This window comes from Silurus meridionalis, chromosome 4 (assembly GCF_014805685.1).
Source record: "Silurus meridionalis isolate SWU-2019-XX chromosome 4, ASM1480568v1, whole genome shotgun sequence".
NCBI lineage: Eukaryota > Metazoa > Chordata > Actinopteri > Siluriformes > Siluridae > Silurus > Silurus meridionalis.
In genome coordinates this window covers 38,418,707-38,437,667 of record NC_060887.1, presented here as the reverse complement: position 1 = coordinate 38,437,667, position 18,961 = coordinate 38,418,707, and the positions used below count along the sequence as shown (strand labels likewise).

Below are 18,961 nucleotides of genomic sequence, written 5' to 3'. Positions count from 1 at the left end.
TTGTAGTTTTAAATAAAAAAAATAAATCATTTTAAAGAATTTAGATATCTATTTTACAATACAAATTATTCTGTTATTCTTCATAATCTTAAAATTTTTTGTTTAAACTTTGGCTTACATGAATCTTTTTTTGACCATTCTGTTTACAAATATATTTTATTTTTTGTTCTTATTTTTTCTAGTTTTATAATTATTTTTTTCCATATATGTATTTAATCCCATTAAAATATATCTTTTTATTCCTGGAGATAAAATGTTCATATTTTAGTTCTAAATTTAGTTGTATGTGTGTGTGAAGTTGCAGTATATTTTATGAGTATCAGACCGTGTCATTGTTTTGACTGAGCTGTGGGAAAGTAAGTTGTTTGGTGATGTCCTTAACAGCACACATACAAGCACGTGTACACACACACACACACACACACACACACACACACACACACACACACACACACTGAGCTTTCCTGAGAGTGTAAAAAGGATAAAGCGAGTCAGGGAGTTGTTTTCGTTCTTCTTGTTTTGGACAGATAAACAGCAGCGTTTGAGAAGAAGACGATAAGACTCAGGATAATTGAGAGAGAGAAAGGGAGAGAGAGAGAGAGAGAGAGAGAGAGAGAGAGCGAGAGAGCGAGAAGGAAGGAAGGAAGGAAGGAGAGGCATAAGGAAAGAGATGGAGAGCGGCTCTATCCAATTCTCTGAGGAGGAATTTATCACTGTAGACTTTGGCTTTCTGCTCCAACAGACACACACACACACACACACACACACACACACACACACACACACAGAGTAGATCTGTATGTGAAAAGTTTCTCAGGGATTTGTCCCGGGCTGCTGCTCTTCATAATTTCTCATCGTCTTTTTTTTTTTTTTACTGTACATATTTCTCTCACACACACACACACACACACACACACACACACACACATAAAAGAGATTTAACTGGAGTGTAAGCCGCTTGTTTTACTCGCCTGTCGTCTTCACTTGTTGTTTTCTCAGACGTGTAAATATTCATCAGCTCACCTCACCGTGCAGGTGGGAATATTTACGATACGACGTCTCTCACACACACACACACACACACACACACACACACACACACACACACACACACTGAGATTATGCGGTGCATACGGACAAATGTGTTTTTAGCACATGACTCCACATTGCCCTGATTTTTTTATTACTACGTGTTGGATTCTTTGGGAGCTGAAGGGGGCGTGGCATCTCTGTTTCAGTGAAGGTGTGGCTTCTATGCTTATGTAAAGTAGGTGTGGTCTCTGTGTAGGTGAAGGAGGTGTGGCCTCTGTGTATGTAAATGAAGTGTGGCTTCTATTTTTTATTTAAAGGAGGTGTGGCTTCTTTGTTTATGTAACTTGGGTGTGGCTTCTATTTTTATGTAAAGAAGGTGTGGCTTCTATGTCTATGTAAAGGAGGTGTGGCCCCAGTCTACGTTTTAGGGATGGAGGTGTGGCTTCTATGTTGATGCAAAGTGGGTGTGGCCTCTATGTTTATGCAAAGTGGGAGTGTCCTGTTTTGGTGAAAGAGGTGTGGCCTTTCTCATTCTCAGGGAAGAAGGTGTGGCCTTTATATCTCTGTGAAGCAGATGTGGCCTCTGCATCTCTCATTTAGTGAAGGAGGTGTGGCCTCTGTATCTTAGTGAAAGTGTGGCCTCTGTGTCTCAGTGAAGGAGGTGTGGCCTCTGTATCTTAGTGAAAGTGTGGCCTCTGTGTCTCAGTAAAGGAGGTGTGGCCTCTGTCTATGTAAAGGAGGTGTGGCTTCTGTCTGTCATGTTAATGCGACGTGGGTGGGGCCCCTATTTTAGTGAGAGTTGTGGTCTTTTCTCACATTCTGAGGGAAATGGGTGTGGCCTCTAGGTTAAAGAGGCATGGCCTATGTGTCTCATTCTTAGGAAAGGAGGTGTGGCCTCTCTTGTTAGCCATCTGACTTTCATTCCTAATATCAGATGTAATCAGAATTTAGGAGCAAAACATCTGTTTTGAGTCTTAATTTCTTCTCTCTCTCTCTCTCTCTCTCTCTCTCTCTCGCTCTTTCTCTCTCTCTCTCTGTCGCTCTCTCTCTCTATCTCTCTTTCTCTCTCTCACACACACACACAGAAAAAGTTTTAGCGGAGCAGGAAGCAGAAGCGTCGGGATTTGGGAAGCTCTATCCCAGCACACAGAGCTGCAGAGCAGAGGAGAGTGGAGAGGAAGAGGATGAAATCCCCTCAGAGTTCATCTCCAGGAGAGAGCTGGAGAAAGGTCGACTCTCCCGAGACGGTACAGCAATCTCACACACACACACACACACACACACACACACACACACACACACACACAATAAATTGGTTGTTTAGAGTGTATGTTTGTTTAATGTTATGTTATTTAATATAAATAATATGTTGCACGTTGTGTAATGTGTGTGTGTGTGTGTGTGTGTGTGTGTGTGTGTGTGTGTGTGTGTGTGTGTCAGAGATGAAAAAGTTGTCCGTGTTTAAGAACTACGAACCCGGCGAACCAACCTGCAGACTTTATGTGAAGAACATCGCCAAACAAGTGGAAGAGAAAGTGAGTAGAAACATTGAGTCAAAGTGAACGAATTCTGGAATCTGATTCACACACGTGTATTAGAGCACAGCAGAGTCTATGCTTCATCGTGGTTCTGGAATTTTCTGTAGAAAGTCAGGCGTGTGTTTGGGTCAGTCACAGCATGTGATGGTGATTTGATTAGTATCAGTACTTCAGTGTTTTTCTCTTGTTCTCAGGATCTGAAGTATATCTACAGCAGGTACATCGACACCTCATCGGAGGACGAGAGGAACAGGTGAGCTCTGTGACCAAAGCTCTGCTCTATTGCAATAATTATAATACACACCAGGATTCCTCAGATATTAATTGATAGATGAAGTTTGGTGCTTACAGAGATCCTCATCCATTAAAAGTGAGTTTACAGCTGTTAGTGAGATGTTTTGCATTAGTGGTTTAGACTGAAAACTCTGAAATAGAGGAATACTGGTGGTTTTCTGCATCTTCGAAAATCCATACACTCCTCCAGAGACACCTCCACTAATCCCCCTTACTACCAGAGAGAGACACCTCCACTAATCCCCTTACTACCAGAGAGACACCTCCACTAATCCCCCTTACTACCAGAGAGACACCTCCACTAATCCCCCTTACTACCAGAGAGACACCTCCACTAATCCCCCTTACTACCAGAGAGACACCTCCACTAATCCCTCTTACTACCAGAGAGACACCTCCACTAATCCCTCTTACTACCAGAGACACCTCCACTAATCCCCTTACTACCAGAGACACCTCCACTAATCCCCTTACTACCAGAGACACCTCCACTAATCCCCCTTACTACCAGAGAGACACCTCCACTAATCCCCCTTACCACCAGTGAGACACCTCCACTAATCCCCTTACTACCAGAGAGACACCTCCACTAATCCCCTTACTACCAGAGACACCTCCACTAATCCCTCTTACTACCAGAGACACCTCCACTAATCCCTCTTACTACCAGAGAGACACCTCCACTAATCCCCCTTACTACCAGAGAGACACCTCCACTAATCCCCCTTACTACTAAGAGACACCTCCACTCATCCCCTTACTACTAAGAGACACCTCCACTAATCCCCCTTACTACTAAGAGACACCTCCACTCATCCCCCTTACTACTAAGAGAGACACCTCCACTCATCCCCCTTTCTACCAGAGACACCGCCACTAATCCCCTTACTACCAGAGACACTGCCACTAATCCCCTTAATACCAGAGAGACACGCCACTAATCCCCTTACTACCAGAGAGACACCGCCACTAATCCCCCTTACTACCAGAGAGACACCGCCACTAATCCCCCTTACTACCAGAGAGACACTGCCACTAATCCCCCTTACTACCAAAGAGACACCGCCACTAATCCCCCTTACTACCAGAGAGATTTTAACTATTTCTGATCATTAACAGAGGCAGCTCGACTAATCCCGAGCTAATTTGATAGTTTATATTGTATCTATTATGGTACCTGTTCCAGCCTGCGTTATATAAAGCTGGTGAAGTAATTTTTTAATGTTTTTATTCTGGAATAAAGGGATTAAATAAAGACTTTGAAGTATGAATGCTACATTGCTGCTGTATTTTGGTGTGTGTGTTTGTGTGTAGGTTTGATATCGTTTTAATGAAGGAGGGAAGAATGAAAGGTCAAGCCTTCATTGGGCTCCCCAGCGAGAAAAGTGCAGAGAAGGCCTTGAGGGACACGAACGGATACGTCCTACACGACAAGCCCCTAGTGGTCGTATCCTTCCCTTGCTCGCTCCGAGTCACATCACTCACTCTCGCTTCTCCATGCGATGAAAATGTCAGTCGATCAGCGGCACGTTATTTTTTTCCCTGAAGCACGACACGGCTTGTGTGTTTTTAAGGGACGAGTGTGGCGACAGTGGGTGAGGGGGGGGGTTTAAATGCCAGTCGCGTCTTCACGCGCGGTGAATGTTAATCAGTGAGGGACGAGTTCACACATTTTGGGTTTTAGACTTAACTTCAAACTCTCCAGCAATTTGCTCGGTCGGCGAAACCCAAACAGGAGGCGGCGGATTCCAAGACGGGAGCCAAAAAACAGGCGGGTAAGTTTTAAAATGATGGTAATAGTAACGGTGAAAATGGTAGCTACTCGAGTCTGACAAGGGGGCGGGGTGAATGGTGCACAATGGGCCAATTGAAGTCAAGTGGGAAGTGAGACGTTAACCATGTAGACATATGTAGAGAACTGAGAGGTGGGGGAAACTACAGAGACTTAGGGAGGAGTCAGGAAGACACCTATAGAATGGAAAAGGGGTGGAGCCAAAAGAAGGTTTCATAAAATGAAGGGGTGTGGTCATGTGGCCACCTCCTGATTTGGTAGGCTGCAGAAATTTAAAGAGAAACACCTAAGTGGTGGGTGGGGCCAAGTAGCTGCACAGAGATTAATGAGTGGAGCTAAGTGGAGAGCTAGAACAAAGTGACATGGGTAAGTGGACAGCTATAGTGCTGACTGACAGGGTGGGGCTACATGGCCATCAGGGCATCAGATAGTTTAAGGGGTGTGGTCAAGTGGCCAAGGTAAGTGAGTGGGGCCAAGTGGATACCTATAGAAAGTGGTGAGTGGGTGTGGCCATGTGAACACTTAAAAAGAGAGGTAAGTGGGTTTGGACAATGAGATACTTGGAGAAAGAGAGGTGAGTGGGTGTGGCCAGGTGAACATTGCACAGTGTGTGGGTGTGGCAATGGCCATGTGAACACCTAGAAAGAGAACTGAGTGGGTGTGGTCAAATGAGCAAATAGAGAGGTAGTAAGTGTGGCCAAGTGAGCAAATAAAGAGGTGAGTGGGTGTGGCTGAGTGAACAAATAGAGAAGTGGGTGTGGCCATGTGAACAAATAGTGAATTGAGTGTAAACAAACATAGAGAAAGGCATGGTTAAGTGGGCAGCTACATAGCTTAGTGGGCATTGCCAAGATAATGTTTGCCGAGTGGTGAGGGATGTGGCAGTGTAATGTGGGCAGGACCAAATTGAGAGAACTTGAAGGGGGTGGGGCCAAAGAGCTGGAAGTTTCCTTAATTTTTTCCTTCAATTTGTTTTATCCTATAACCAATTTGGGATAAAACAAATTGAAGGAAAAAATTAAGGAAACTTCCAGCTCTTTGGCCCCACCCCCTTTAAGTTCTCTCATTTTGGCATTTTTTTTTTTAACACATGTAGAAGTTTTGAGAGTTAAATTTGTGTTTGTCCTTGTTGAAAATGTTGACGTGGTATTCAGACGTAGTTACAGTCTGTGTGTGTGTGTGTGTGTCTGTGTGTGTGTGTGTCATTAATCTTGCATATCCTTTCACAGACTGACTGTATGCATCATCAGTACTATTACATGATATTATCATATAGACATATTGATTCCTTGTTGTCTTGAGCTCCATGCTGTCTCACTTGTGTCTCACAGCTCCCAGGTGAAGAATCTTCTCAGTGCCTCAGTGAGAAGTTCATCACTCTGTCTGAGTCCTTACTACAATCATTATTACAGTGTGAAGAAATAAAGTGTTTCATATCAGTGATGTGGATTTTCTTGTGTATTTGCTTTACACACACACACACACACACACACACACACACACACACACACACACAGATTGGGGGGAGCTGTGATGAGATCAGGGTCTATCTGTCTGTTTGTGGCCATCTAATCTTTCTCTGTCTTGTTTTTTTAGGCTCTGTATTAACTGCCTTTCTGTCTGATCTACAATATTAACCAGTTGGTCTGTTTTTGTCTGTCCAATCTACCCATATGAATATTCAATCTACCTCTCTGTGTATAAATGCATCTCTGTGTATAATTGCATCTTATAAACCCATCTGTATGTGGCCCACTACTGTTGCATCATCAGCATACTTGATGAGGTTGGATTCTGACCTTGCCATACAGTCGTGGGTAAGCAGAGTGAACAGCAGTGGGCTGAGCACACAGCCTTGGGGGCACCTGTGTTCAGTGTGCTGGTGCCTGATGTTCTGCTGCCGATGTGCACTGACTGTGGTCTCTCTGTCAGGAAGTCTAGAATCCAGTTGCAAAGTGGAGTGTTGAGTCCCAGTAGAAAGACTTTCCCACTAGTTGCTGAGGGACGATTGTATTGAAAATCAACAAACAGCCTTCTGCCATATGTGTCCTTTGTGTACAGATGTGAGAGGACGTTGAGAGCAAGAGTTTGGGCAGAGTAGAGTGGATATGCTTCTTGACTAGACACTGAAAGCACTTCATTATGCTTGGGAGTCAGTGCTACTGGACGGTAATCATTGAGAGACGCCTTACTGTTGACTTCTTCCACAATGGGATGATGGTGGTCTTTTTGAAGCCTGGATCAGGGAAATGTTTAAGATGTCTGTGAGGACACCTGCCAGCTGGTCAGCACAGTCCATGACTGTGGACTTGCATGCTCAAATGTTGTTCAAATGGAGATGGGGGTCACTGTTGTTGGCATGTGATGTAAATATGTAGTCAGTTAGGGCATGAATGCTCTTCCACATGCCTCTGGGGTCCTTAGTATCACAGAAGGGATTGATCATTTTCCATGCATACTGGTGTTTTGCTTTCCTGATGGCTTTGGAAAGCTGAACCCTAGTTGACCTGATAGGTCCTTTTACCCCCATCTTAAAGGCAGCATCTCTGTTATAGCAGGGCAATGACCCCCTAGTCATCTATGGCTTCTGGAATTTTTTCCCACATAGTTACATCCTTAATGTACTTCTCTATGTACCCAGTCACAGACTCAGTGTATACGTTGCTCTGCAGCCACGTTTTCTGTAAAAATAAGCACACTCCAGTTCCTTGTTTCAGCTTGTTTTGTTAATTGGAGTCTGAGGTCATCAATTTTGTTGTCTATAGAGCGCACATTAGCCAGTAGTACTGACGGGAGCGCCAGTTGGCCAGGGTTATCTTTTAGCCTCCAGCTGATGTCAGCTCGCTTTCCTCGCTTCCGGGTTCTCTCTGTACCCAAATAGCTGAATCACGCAATGCCATGGTGGTCTTTCTTTGTCCGCATAGTAGTCCTAGACCACGTAGTGTCTTTGATAGTGAGTTTGTTATATAAAAGTTATTCTTTGAGCCCAGAGCCATTAGGGTTTCACAGTGGTAGTGCTGGGTGATACTGTCTGAACAACAGTTACAGCTACAGTCTCTTTGACAAGTTTTAGAGGAAAAGATTGCACCGTTAGCTGAAGCCATAGAAGCCGCTCCGCCCAGGTGGGCCGCCATCTTGCATTATCTTGCATAATTTTTTTGTCTTTGTCTGCTAGTCTAATCTGACTGTCTGGCTTATTATGCACATACAGGTCTATTCGTTTAATCTGTCTCATCTGTTTGTCTGCATGTCAACCCTTTTTTACATGTCTGCCTGTTTTTTGTCTCTCTGTCTGTCAGCGTGTCTAATCTACTCTTTCTGTTTAATTCATCTATCAGTCCAACAAATCTACCTTGCTGTCTCTCAAACTGTGTGTTAGTCCATCATCTTTACCTTTCTGTCCAACTTGTTTGCTATCTGATCTAAAGAACCACTGATGGATGAATGGATGGATAAATGACCAGACAGAGAAGAAGAGTGGGATTGCATGTGATGCTGGGCTGTCCCTTTCTCTGATCATGGACTGATGGAGATGGGATTTTAATGGGGACTAAATTTAGAACGTGAGCCAACCGGCTCAGCTTTCAGCTTTCAGCAATTCTGCAACAGATGGCGGTGTCAGTACAGGAACGGTCCAAAAGCTGGCACACACACACACACACACACACACACACACACACGAAGTACAACGCCAAAGAGGTGGACTTGACCCTGCTGCACCTCTGTGGAAGGCCATGGCTCATTGGTGCTTGGTCCTCTTGCTTCTTCGGCAGCAGTGAGATGAGAAAGGTCCACCGTCTGGTGTCAGAAATTAAATCGCACGTACTTCATAAACACTAAAATCCTTTATAAAGTTAATACCCAACATTGCATCATCACGGCATAAAAGAAAATCGCTTCCATCCAGCCTCCGATAGAGCTTTAACTCGGAAACTTGTATGTTTTAGGGCATTTTTTAGACACCCTTATCCAGAGAGACTAACATTCATCTCATTCATACAACTGAGCAGCTATAGGTTTAAGGGCCTTGCTCAGGAGCCCAGGAATGGGAGTTTGGTGTGGCCTTCAAATCCAAAAATCCAATGTCTTAACTGCTAAGATGCCACCCCCCCACAAATTTTACCAAATGTTGTTTATCTTTTTTTAAGGAAATATTTTCTCAATCCTTAAAATAATCTACTGTACACTTACAGATTTATATCAGATATATCTCTGGATTTCTTCCAGATTTCCACTTGAATCTCATGTCACTCGTGGCTTAGTCCCTTCTTTATTGATTATAAAATGTTTAAAATTTGTGACCTTTTTTAGTCTGCGGAATCCTTGAGATTCTGTTACAATAAACACAGTGTCTAATCTATCGGTCTTTCTGTGTCTTTCTAATCTATCGGTCTTTCTGTCTGTCTAATTTACTGCTCTGAAGAGTCTAATCCATGTCTGATCGTATCATTTTAAAATCGACAAAATGTCCTTCTCTGAAAACTCTACCTGTATGTCTGATTTCCCTGTCCACCCAATCTTCTTTAGGACAATCTAATCTATGTGTCTGTCCATTCAACTTTCATGTCAGTTTGTCCAACGTACTTTTGTTTCAATGTAATTGACTTGCCTGTGTCCTAATTTTCCTACCTGTCTGTCCATCCAATCTTAACAGTATGAACAGCTAGTATGTCTGTCTAATCTACCTGTCTATAGCGTATAGGTATTTTAACCATCCTGTCTAATGTAATTGTGTCTAATCTTTTTGTGTTGTGTTGAAATATGCACCATATTACCAAATGTATTGGGATACCCAACTTTTCTAGCCATGTGTGTTTATTCCTTTTACTTGAACTAGGAGCCCCAAAACCAGCTCCATGAAGATCTGCAAATCGCCTAAAATATCCATAAAGCAGGACGCAGCTAAGCACGCTGTTTGTTTGTGTGCGAACGGTGGAAAGTTTCATTCCTTCAAATCATATATTAATTGTCATGTGGAAATTTTTAGCCCCTCATTGTGACAGACATAATTGCTTTCCTCTACAAGATTTCCGCCTCCCAGCGAGCAGATTGTGCTTTCCAAAGTGCCCAGTTCTGTCAGCTAGCGTCTGTGCTCCAGATCTGGGACTGAACAGGAGCTCGGGGATGTGATCAGCAGCTGCAACCATGTCGGGGTACAAAGCGCCATAAACGCTCGTGACACAGTCATTCAGGAAAACGAGCTGTCTGGAAAAAAACAAACGATCTGTTCCTCACAACTGCTCACTTCACTTTCCTGATGTGTGTGTGTGTGTGTGTGTGTGTGTGTGTGTGTGTGTGTGTGTGTGTGTGTGTGTGTGTGTGTGTGTGTGTGTGTGTGTGTGTGTGTTGTGTGTCATCATGATTCATTGAGGACACACTGACTGTAGACTGAAGAACATCATTTAAACAATTTATATCAAATAAAAACAAGTTGTTTCCACTCAGATTTTCCTCGCATTGTTCTGGAAATCATCATCCATCGCTGTCTAATCTATCTGTCTCTCATTCCGTCTAATTTACCCCATCCTTTCTCCCAATCTACTTCTATGCTTACCTACTGTATCTAATCTGCATACATCTGTTTGTCCATTTCATCTATTTCTCTGTTCATCCAATTTGTCTAATCTTCTAAACTACATAGTTGTTCTATCTAATCTAATCTAATCTTCCATTATATCTATCTTTGGAATCTATCTCTGTCTGCCTGTCTAATCTACCCGCCTGTATGTCTGTCTATGGAATTTACCTTTGTGTCTAGCCATCTAATCCCCTTTTCTGACATATTCTAATGGTCTATTCATTTTTTTTTATCATCAATTAGTTTTCATTCTTTGAATCTACTCATCTTTTTTTATCTTGTCTAGTCTATCAAATTGTCTTCTCTGTCTACCAGTCTGTCTGTCATTGAACTCTACCTTTGTGTCTAATAATCTAATCTCCTTTCTTACCTATTCTTCTGGTTAGTCCTTCTAATCTACATCTAAACTTATCTGTCTGTCTATCTTTGTTCTTCACATCTCTATCTATCTAATCAACCTTTGCCTGTCCATTCTTTTAATCTAAATATTTTATCTGTCTAATCTACATGTCTGTCCATCTATTCTACCTCTCTGTCTGTCTTTCTCTCTGGAATTTACATTTCTATTCATCCTATCTATCCATTTCTTTGTTCTTTTAATCTCCTTGTCATCTATCTGTCTAAATATTTGTTGTAAATTTCCCATTCGGATGAAAAAATCAATCAATCTAATCGATTGTATAACCTACCCGTCTGTCTGTCTGTCTAATCTAATTGTCAGTATAGGGATAGGGCCAGTCTGTCTATCCTTCTATACAACCATCCAATCGGCTTTTCTATCTCTGTCTAATCTACCTATCTGATTCTATAACCCACCTGTCTGTCTCTTCATCTAATCTGTCTAATAGATGAGTGTCTATCGATAATTCCTGTCTCTCTATCCTTCTATACTAAGATCCAATCAGATTTTCTGTCTCTGTCTAATCTACCTATATGTTTATTTTATCTGCCTGTCTGTGTATAAACTCTGTCTGTAGGTCTAGTCTACCTGTCTGTCTGTTTATCCATCCCTTAATCTGCCTTTATATCTAACTAATCTACCAACCTGGCTGTTTGTGATCAGAGATCGGTCTGTCTGGTGAAGCGAGCGTCTCGTCGCATCATTATGGTAATGAATCCGATCTCAGGAATTTTCCCCTGCAGGTGAATATCTATGCAGACGTCATCATCCATCACCCGTGAGCATCAGACGCAGGGGAGAGCCGGCTCTCGACCCACGGCTCATACTTCACTGCCAGCCGAGAGGAGTTCCCATCTGTGCCCCGTTCCTCCGCCGACTCCAACGATGACAAATGCATCAGCGGCAGCGGAAATATTGAGAATTACCCAGACATTTATCAGCCATAATTCCTGCTACAATGACAAATCTCCGCTCGGGAATGTCATTGGACAGATAAACAGTGTAAACAGGTTTGCTTCACTACATAAAGCCTGCATATGAATTTCCTCTGAAATGTTCTGGTCGCACCGCTTGACCAAACACTGAGGAGGTTCAAGGCAGATTCGAGGGTTACATGGATGTGGGCGTGGCTGGGGTTTATGTACATACCTGTAAGTGCAATAAGGCCCAAGTCTTTACATAACCTGAACACACAATGAACTTTTTATGGGGAATGTTTTGGATATTGTAACCCTTAGGAAGTCATGGTTCCCCACATACACTCTCAAAATACTCTTTAAACACAAATATTTTAATTCATTTCAGAATTATAGAAAAGCAAATACAACTATTGGAGCAAAGCCATTAAAAACATTAGCTATGACATGATCATCACTCAAATCATGTCAAGCACAGAAGTATCTAATCTACCTGTCAATTTATCTCTGTCTATGTATCCATATCATCAACCCTACTGTCTAGTCTTCCAATCTACTTCTTGGTCTACCTGTCTAATCTGCATGTCTCTCCATCTAATCCATTTTTTGTCTGTTCTTCATATACCTGTTTAATTCAATCTATCCCTCTAATCTACTCGTTTGTCTATCTGTTAATCCCCTCTAATATACCGGATGGACTGTCAGACAGGGAGATTAAATAAACCGATAGTAGATTAAGTAGACTTCTAATCTACCTGTCTGACAGTCTATCTAATCTAATATCTGTACATCTAATCCACCTGTCTGGCATTCCATTTAATCTACTATCTGTTCATTTAATCTACTAGTCTGTCTATCTACTATCTGATCTACTTGTCTAGCAGTCCATCTAATCTACCTCTCTGGCTGTCTTTCTATTCTACCATCTTTTTTTAATCTAATCTACTATCTGTTTATTTAATCTACCTGTCTGGCAATCTGTTTTATCTACTATCTTTTCATCTAATCTTGTAGTCTGTCTGTCTGCTATCTGATCTACCTGTTTAGCAGTCCATCTAATCTACATGTTTGGCAGTCTATATAATCTACTATCTGTTTTTCTAATCTACCATTCTGGAAGTCTGTCTAATCTACAATCTTTTTTTAATCTAATCTACTATATGTTTATTTAATCTACCTGTCTAGCAGTAAGTTATTCCTCACATGTTTTTTTATAAATTGTGACCTGTGCAAAAGTTTGGCCACCCTTCCAACTGTAAAGTCTCACAATTCAATGAAGTGGTTGCACTCGTTTTCAGCTGATGCCAGTTCTAGAGTGTAACAAATTCTCTGATTTTTCAAACACTTAACCATGGGCTCCTCTGAGGACCCGACTGAGGCTCGGAATAGAAAGCTAATTAATAGCTGCAAAATGAAAGAAGAATGTACAAAGGAAACAAAGCACTTCAATTATTTGTAATATATATTTATATTTATTTTGAAAACATTTGCAGAAAGAAAAAGTAAAACTAGTTTGTTGCAGAGGTTTTGTTATGAGAGAACAAACTCATGCATACAGCTGGATTATCTGCATTAACACCTGGTTTATCTGCAGTAAATTGTACCAAGAGGAATGTAATGATGATGATGATGATGAGGAGGAGGAGGAGTTTGTAATCATGTTTTTGATGATGATTATGGTGGTGATGGTAATGTGGTGGGGATGATGGTATTTTATGATGTGTTGGTGATAATGATGATGGTGTTGGTGATGGTGTTTATGGTAATGGTGGTGATGTATTTATGATAGTGATGAAAGTGATGGTGGTGCTTATGATGATGATGGCGATGATGGTGATGTGGTAGGGATGATGATGGTAATGTTGATGATAGTTTTATGATGCTGATGAAAGTGAAGATGGTGGTGGATATAATGATGATGATGATGATGTTGGTGTTTGTGATGGAGGTTATAATGATGATGATGATGGTGGTGGTGATGGTATTTATGATGGTAATAAAATTGATGGTGGTTGTGATAGTGGTTATAATAGTGTGATGATGATGGTGGTGGAGATGTGGTGGGGATGATGTGAAGCTGATGACAGTGGTTATGGTGATATGATAGTGGTGATGATGGTATTTTATGATGTGTTGGTGATAATGATGATGGTGTTGGTGATGGTGTTTATGGTAATGGTGGTGATGTATTTATGATAGTGATGAAAGTGATGGTGGTGGTGGTGGTGATGGTAATAATGATGATGATGGTGGTTATAATGGTGATGATGCTGGTAGTGATGATAGTGGTGATGATGTTGTGGTGATGGTAATAATGATGATGATGGTGACTGCACAGTGTTTAACAAGATACCCAAAGTGCTCATTCCTTAATTATTAAATGCAAATCTGATCCACTACTTTTCAATAATTGGGCATTTGGGATATTTCTGATTTTGTCCACATTATGTTTTTAAATTCTTCAAAGTAGTCATGAAGCTTTGCGTCTCTCAGCAGCTTCACGAGGAGCCTGGGCTGCTTTTCTAACAGTCCTCACATGCTGGGAACTTGTTGGCTGCGATTTCTCTGTTCTAATCGGAAATGACTAATTAGCAAACATTTTAATGGAATATTACTTTTGTGAAACTTTTTGTTTTGGCAGTAAATTCATGGGCATCAGCATCACTGAAACATTTGTATTTCAAATAGGCCTTTATTTCAAAATGGCTGTAGGATTATTTAAAAACAATTTAGGTCCAAATTTTTAACCCATTCTATCTACTGATCCCGTCACTTAGCATGAAACTAGCATGCTATATTTAACCTCTACATTGCATACATTAAATCAATTCTTGATCTGTGAGCTAGCTATCCAAGGCCAATGAGCTTATTTAACAGAAAGCTAAGGCACATTTGTTAGCTTTATAAAAGTGTCCAATAAAAAATGTGTTTTTAAGTTTATTTCATATCATGTGACCTTTATTTAAGATGGGTAAGAAATGATGTGAGAGACTTCAAATCAAATCAAATTTTATTTGTCACATACACATACATACAGGGTACGACATGCAGTGAAATGCTTTTTATGACGGTCTGGCATGAGGGAATAGAATGGGGTAAAAAATTATACAAAGCAAAAGAAGGCAGATAAATAAAGTATAAAAACTATATAAAATATAAGAATATATAAGATGTGAGAGAAAAAGATGTTTATACAAAAATATGCTTATGGGAGTAAGCAGTAAAACAGTAAACAACAGTAAACAATTTTAAGGTGTTTGTTGATTGTCCATAAAGTGTCCGTGTGCAGTATGGTGTGGTGTAAAATGTCCATAAAGTGTCTGTGTGCGGTATGATGAGGTGTAAAGTGTCCGTGTGCGGTATGGTGTGGTGTGAAATGTCCATAAAGTGTCTGTGTGCGGTATGATGAGGTGTAAAGTGTCCGTGTGCAGTATGGTGTGGTGTGAAATGTCTATAAAGTGTCCGTGTGCGGTATGGTGTGGTGTGAAATGTCCATAAAGTGTCCGTAAAGTGTCAGTGTGCGGTATGGTGAGGTGTAAAGTGTCCGTAAAGTGTCTGTGTGCGGTATGGTGAGGTGTAAAGTGTCCGTGTGCGGTATGGTGTGGTGTGAAATGTCCATAAAGTGTCCGTGTGAGGTATGGTGTGGTGTAAAATGTCCGTAAAGTGTCAGTGTGCGGTATGGTGAGGTGTAAAGTGTCCGTAAAGTGTCTGTGCGGTATGGTGAGGTGTAAAGTGTCCATGTGAGGTATGTTGTGGTATAAAATATGAAGTGTGCGGTATGGTGTGGTGTGAAATGTCCATAAAGTGTCCGTGTGCGGTATGGTGAGGTGTAAAGTGTCCATAAAGTGTCTGTGTGCGGTATGGTGAGGTGTAAAGTGTCCGTGTGCGGTATAGTGTGGTGTGAAATGTCCATAAAGTGTCCGTGTGCGGTATGGTGTGGTGTAAAATGTCCATAAAGTGTCAGTGTGCGGTATGGTGAGGTGTAAAGTGTCCGTAAAGTGTCTGTGTGCGGTATGGTGAGGTGTAAAGTGCCCATGTGAGGTATGGTGTGGTATAAAATATAAAGTGTGCGGTATGGTGTGGTGTGAAATGTCCATAAAGTGTCCGTGTGCGGTATGGTGAGGTGTAAAGTGTCCATAAAGTGTCAGTGTGCGGTATGGTGAGGTGTAAAGTGTCCGTAAAGTGTCTGTGTGCGGTATGGTGAGGTGTAAAGTGTCAGTGTGCGGTATGGTGTGGTGTAAAATGTCCATAAAGTGTCAGTGTGCGGTATGGTGAGGTGTAAAGTGTCCGTAAAGTGTCTGTGTGCGGTATGGTGAGGTGTAAAGTGTCCATGTGAGGTATGGTGTGGTATAAAATATAAAGTGCACTGTGCTGTGCAAGTCCAGAGTTTCAAGTGTCGTAGTGCGAAAGGAGAGATATGTGCAGAGAAAAAGTGTGATGATGGAGAGAGTGGGCCAGTTTTTAGATCCTGGGTGTCTCCTGGTTTAAACTCTGAATGGTCTGTGAGAAGAAGCTCCTCCTCATTCTCTCTGTGTTCGCTTTCAGGAAGTGGAAGCATTTCCCTGAATGCAACAAAGAAAAGAGTCCATTATTGGGATGGCTGAGGTCCTTCACAATCTTCCTGGCTCCAGTCCTGCACCGCGTGCTGCAGATGTCCTGCAGGTTAGGGAGCTCGGTGTGGATGGTACGTTCAGCTGAATGCACCACCCTCTGGGGGGCTCGTCTGTCCTGCATGGTGCTGTTCCCGAACCAGGAAGTGATGCTACCCGTCAGAACGCTCTCAATGGTGCAGGTGTAGAAGGTTTTTAGCACCTGAGAGGGTAAAGTCCCTTAAGCGTCTCAGATGGTACAGACGCTGCCGGGTCTTCTTCACCAGGGTGTCGGTGTGACAGGAACAAGACAAGTCCTGTGTGATGTGAACACCTAGGTACCGGAAACTATCCACTCTCTCCACTGGGGTCCCGCTGATATTTAGCGGTTGGTATGACCACGATCAACTCCTTAGTCTTGCTGACGTTCAGGAGAAGGTTGTTCTCCTGGCACCATCTCTCCAGGTTTCTAACCTCCTGTAGGTAGGCCGTCTCATCTCGTTGTTGGAGATCAGGCCCACCACAACAGTGTCGTCAGCAAACTTGATGATGGTTGTGGAGTTGGAAGTGACCACACAGTCATATTCAGGTAATGCAACAGGATCTATGACACCAGGGCTACTGAGAACTCGACAGTTTCTCTTGTGAAAAAACACAGGCAATACGAATCATGTTTCTGCTTACAGGTTTATATTTAGCAAATAATTAAAATGAATAAAAAAGGACATTTATTAGTAGGAATCTAAATGTAATACCAATATGATGTTAACCAGATTGGAAGTTTTTCACCATGAAAATATAAAGTTATAGAAGATACTAATGTAAAGTTATACAGGAGAGTAATGTAAAAGTTATACTGGATAATAAAGTAAAGTTTTACCTGAGAGTAATGTGAAGTTTTACAGGACAGTAATATAAAATGTATTTTGTATAATAATGTAAAATTATACAGAAAAGTATTATAGAGTTTTACATGAGAGTAATGTCGAAATTATACTCGCTAATAATGTGAAGTTTTACGTGAAAGTAATGTAAAGTTTTACTGGACAGTGATATAAAATTTACTCTGTATAATAATGAAAAATTATACAGGAAAGTAATATAAAGTTGTACAGGAGAATAATGTAAATTTATACAGGACAGTAATGTAAAGTTTGCAGGATAGTAATGTAAAAGACATATTGGATAATAATGTAAAGTTTTACAGGATAGTAAAGTAAAAGGTATATTGAACAGTAATGTAAAGTTATGCATGACAGTTATATTAAAATAATTCTGTATAATAATGTAAACTGATACAGGAAAGTAATATAAAGTTGTACAGGAGAGTAATGTAAAGTTTTGTAGAATAGTAATGTAGAAGTTATATTGGAAAATAATGTAAAGTTTTACAAGATAGCAATGAAAAGGTTATACAGGGTAGTAATGTAAATCATCAACAAAAAATGTAAAGGTTATACAGGATAGTATTGTGAAATTTCTGCTGCATTGTAATTCAGGATAGCAATGTTTAGATAAGATCAGTTCATCCACACGCCTATACACAGTCTTACTTTAAATCTTATTCTTCAGGATAAAAAAAATCACCCCCTAAACTTACTGTAGTTAGTGAAAGTCATCCAATGACCTGTTGAGGAAATCGTCCATGTCTAATCACTTCCCGAGTCAACATGTCACTTCCAAGGTGTGCTTATTCATTATGGAGCACCTGATGGCTTTCCCATGCATATTTCATGCGTACAAATCCTGCAACTTTCATGAAGTTGTCCAAATGAGTAACATTTAGAGTCGAAGTGAAGTCATTCATTTGAATAATTGATGTTTAATGCCTTTGATAAGAGTTGGCGGGAAGGTCGTGGTTGGTGCTGCAACCAGGGTAATGAGCTTTTCCTGCCTCCCAAACGTGTTTGAACTGGATAAACAGATAATCAGCCATGTTTCGATTGTCTCTTTATTATCATGTGTAACACAAGCTGTCTAATCCCATTGTTTTTGTTAGAATTGCTTTTATTTTGTCACTTTCTAGAACATATAGTTGGTCATATATATTGCTTTTACACTGCACTACATTACACTACATTTACATTACACTATTATCACATTTACAACAGTAATATAATGTTGTCCAGGAGAGTTTTACTTGGTAAAGTATTGTGAGGACCAGGAAAGTTATCCAGGATAGTAATGTAAAGTTATCCAGGATAGTAATGTAAAGTTATAGTAATGTAAAGTTATCCAGGATAGTAATGTAAAGTTATCCAGGATAGTAATGTAAAAGTTATCCAGGATAGTAATGTAAAAGTTATCCAGTAAAGTAATGTAAAAGTTATCCAGGATAGTAATGTAAAAGTTATCCAGGATAGTAATGTAAAGTTATCCAGGACAGTGATGTAAAGTTATCCAGGATAGTAATGTAAAGTTATCCAGGACAGTGATGTAAAGTTATCCAGGATAGTAATGTAAAGTTATCCAGGATAGTAATGTAAAGTTATCCAGGACAGTGATGTAAAGTTATCCAGGACAGTGATGTAAAGTTATTCAGGATAGTATTTTTGGAATTGCCTGGGACAGAAATGTAAAGTAATCCAGGATAACAATGTAAAAAATATCCAGGATAGTAATGTAAAGCTACCTAGTACAATAATGTAAAGTGATCCAGGATAGTAATGTAAACTAAAACAGGACAGTAAATTAAAATGACCCATAATGGAAAGTTATCCAGGAAAGTAATGGAAAGTTATCCAGAATAGTAATATAAAGTTATCCATGACAGTAATAGAAAGTTAACAAGGATAGTAATGCAAAGTTATCCAGGACAGTA

At 40.8% G+C, this 18,961-nt stretch overlaps 1 protein-coding gene across 2 annotated transcripts in view; it reads left to right on the top strand.

The window, feature by feature from the left end:
- Positions 1-6,099, top strand: part of rnpc3 (RNA-binding region (RNP1, RRM) containing 3) — a 19,296-nt gene extending 13,197 nt beyond the window's left edge. The window contains exons 12-17 of one of the 2 annotated variants that reach the window (XM_046847098.1): positions 2,118-2,279; positions 2,473-2,567; positions 2,765-2,823; positions 4,179-4,311; positions 4,570-4,639; positions 5,886-6,099. In XM_046847098.1, coding sequence (XP_046703054.1) covers positions 2,118-2,279; positions 2,473-2,567; positions 2,765-2,823; positions 4,179-4,311; positions 4,570-4,639; positions 5,886-5,890 — 524 coding nt within the window. In that variant the 3' untranslated portion in view covers positions 5,891-6,099. The remainder of the gene's footprint in view (positions 1-2,117; positions 2,280-2,472; positions 2,568-2,764; positions 2,824-4,178; positions 4,312-4,569; positions 4,640-5,885) is intronic. The other variant, XM_046847096.1, reaches the window with a different exon arrangement.
- Positions 6,100-18,961: the final 12,862 nt, after the last annotated feature.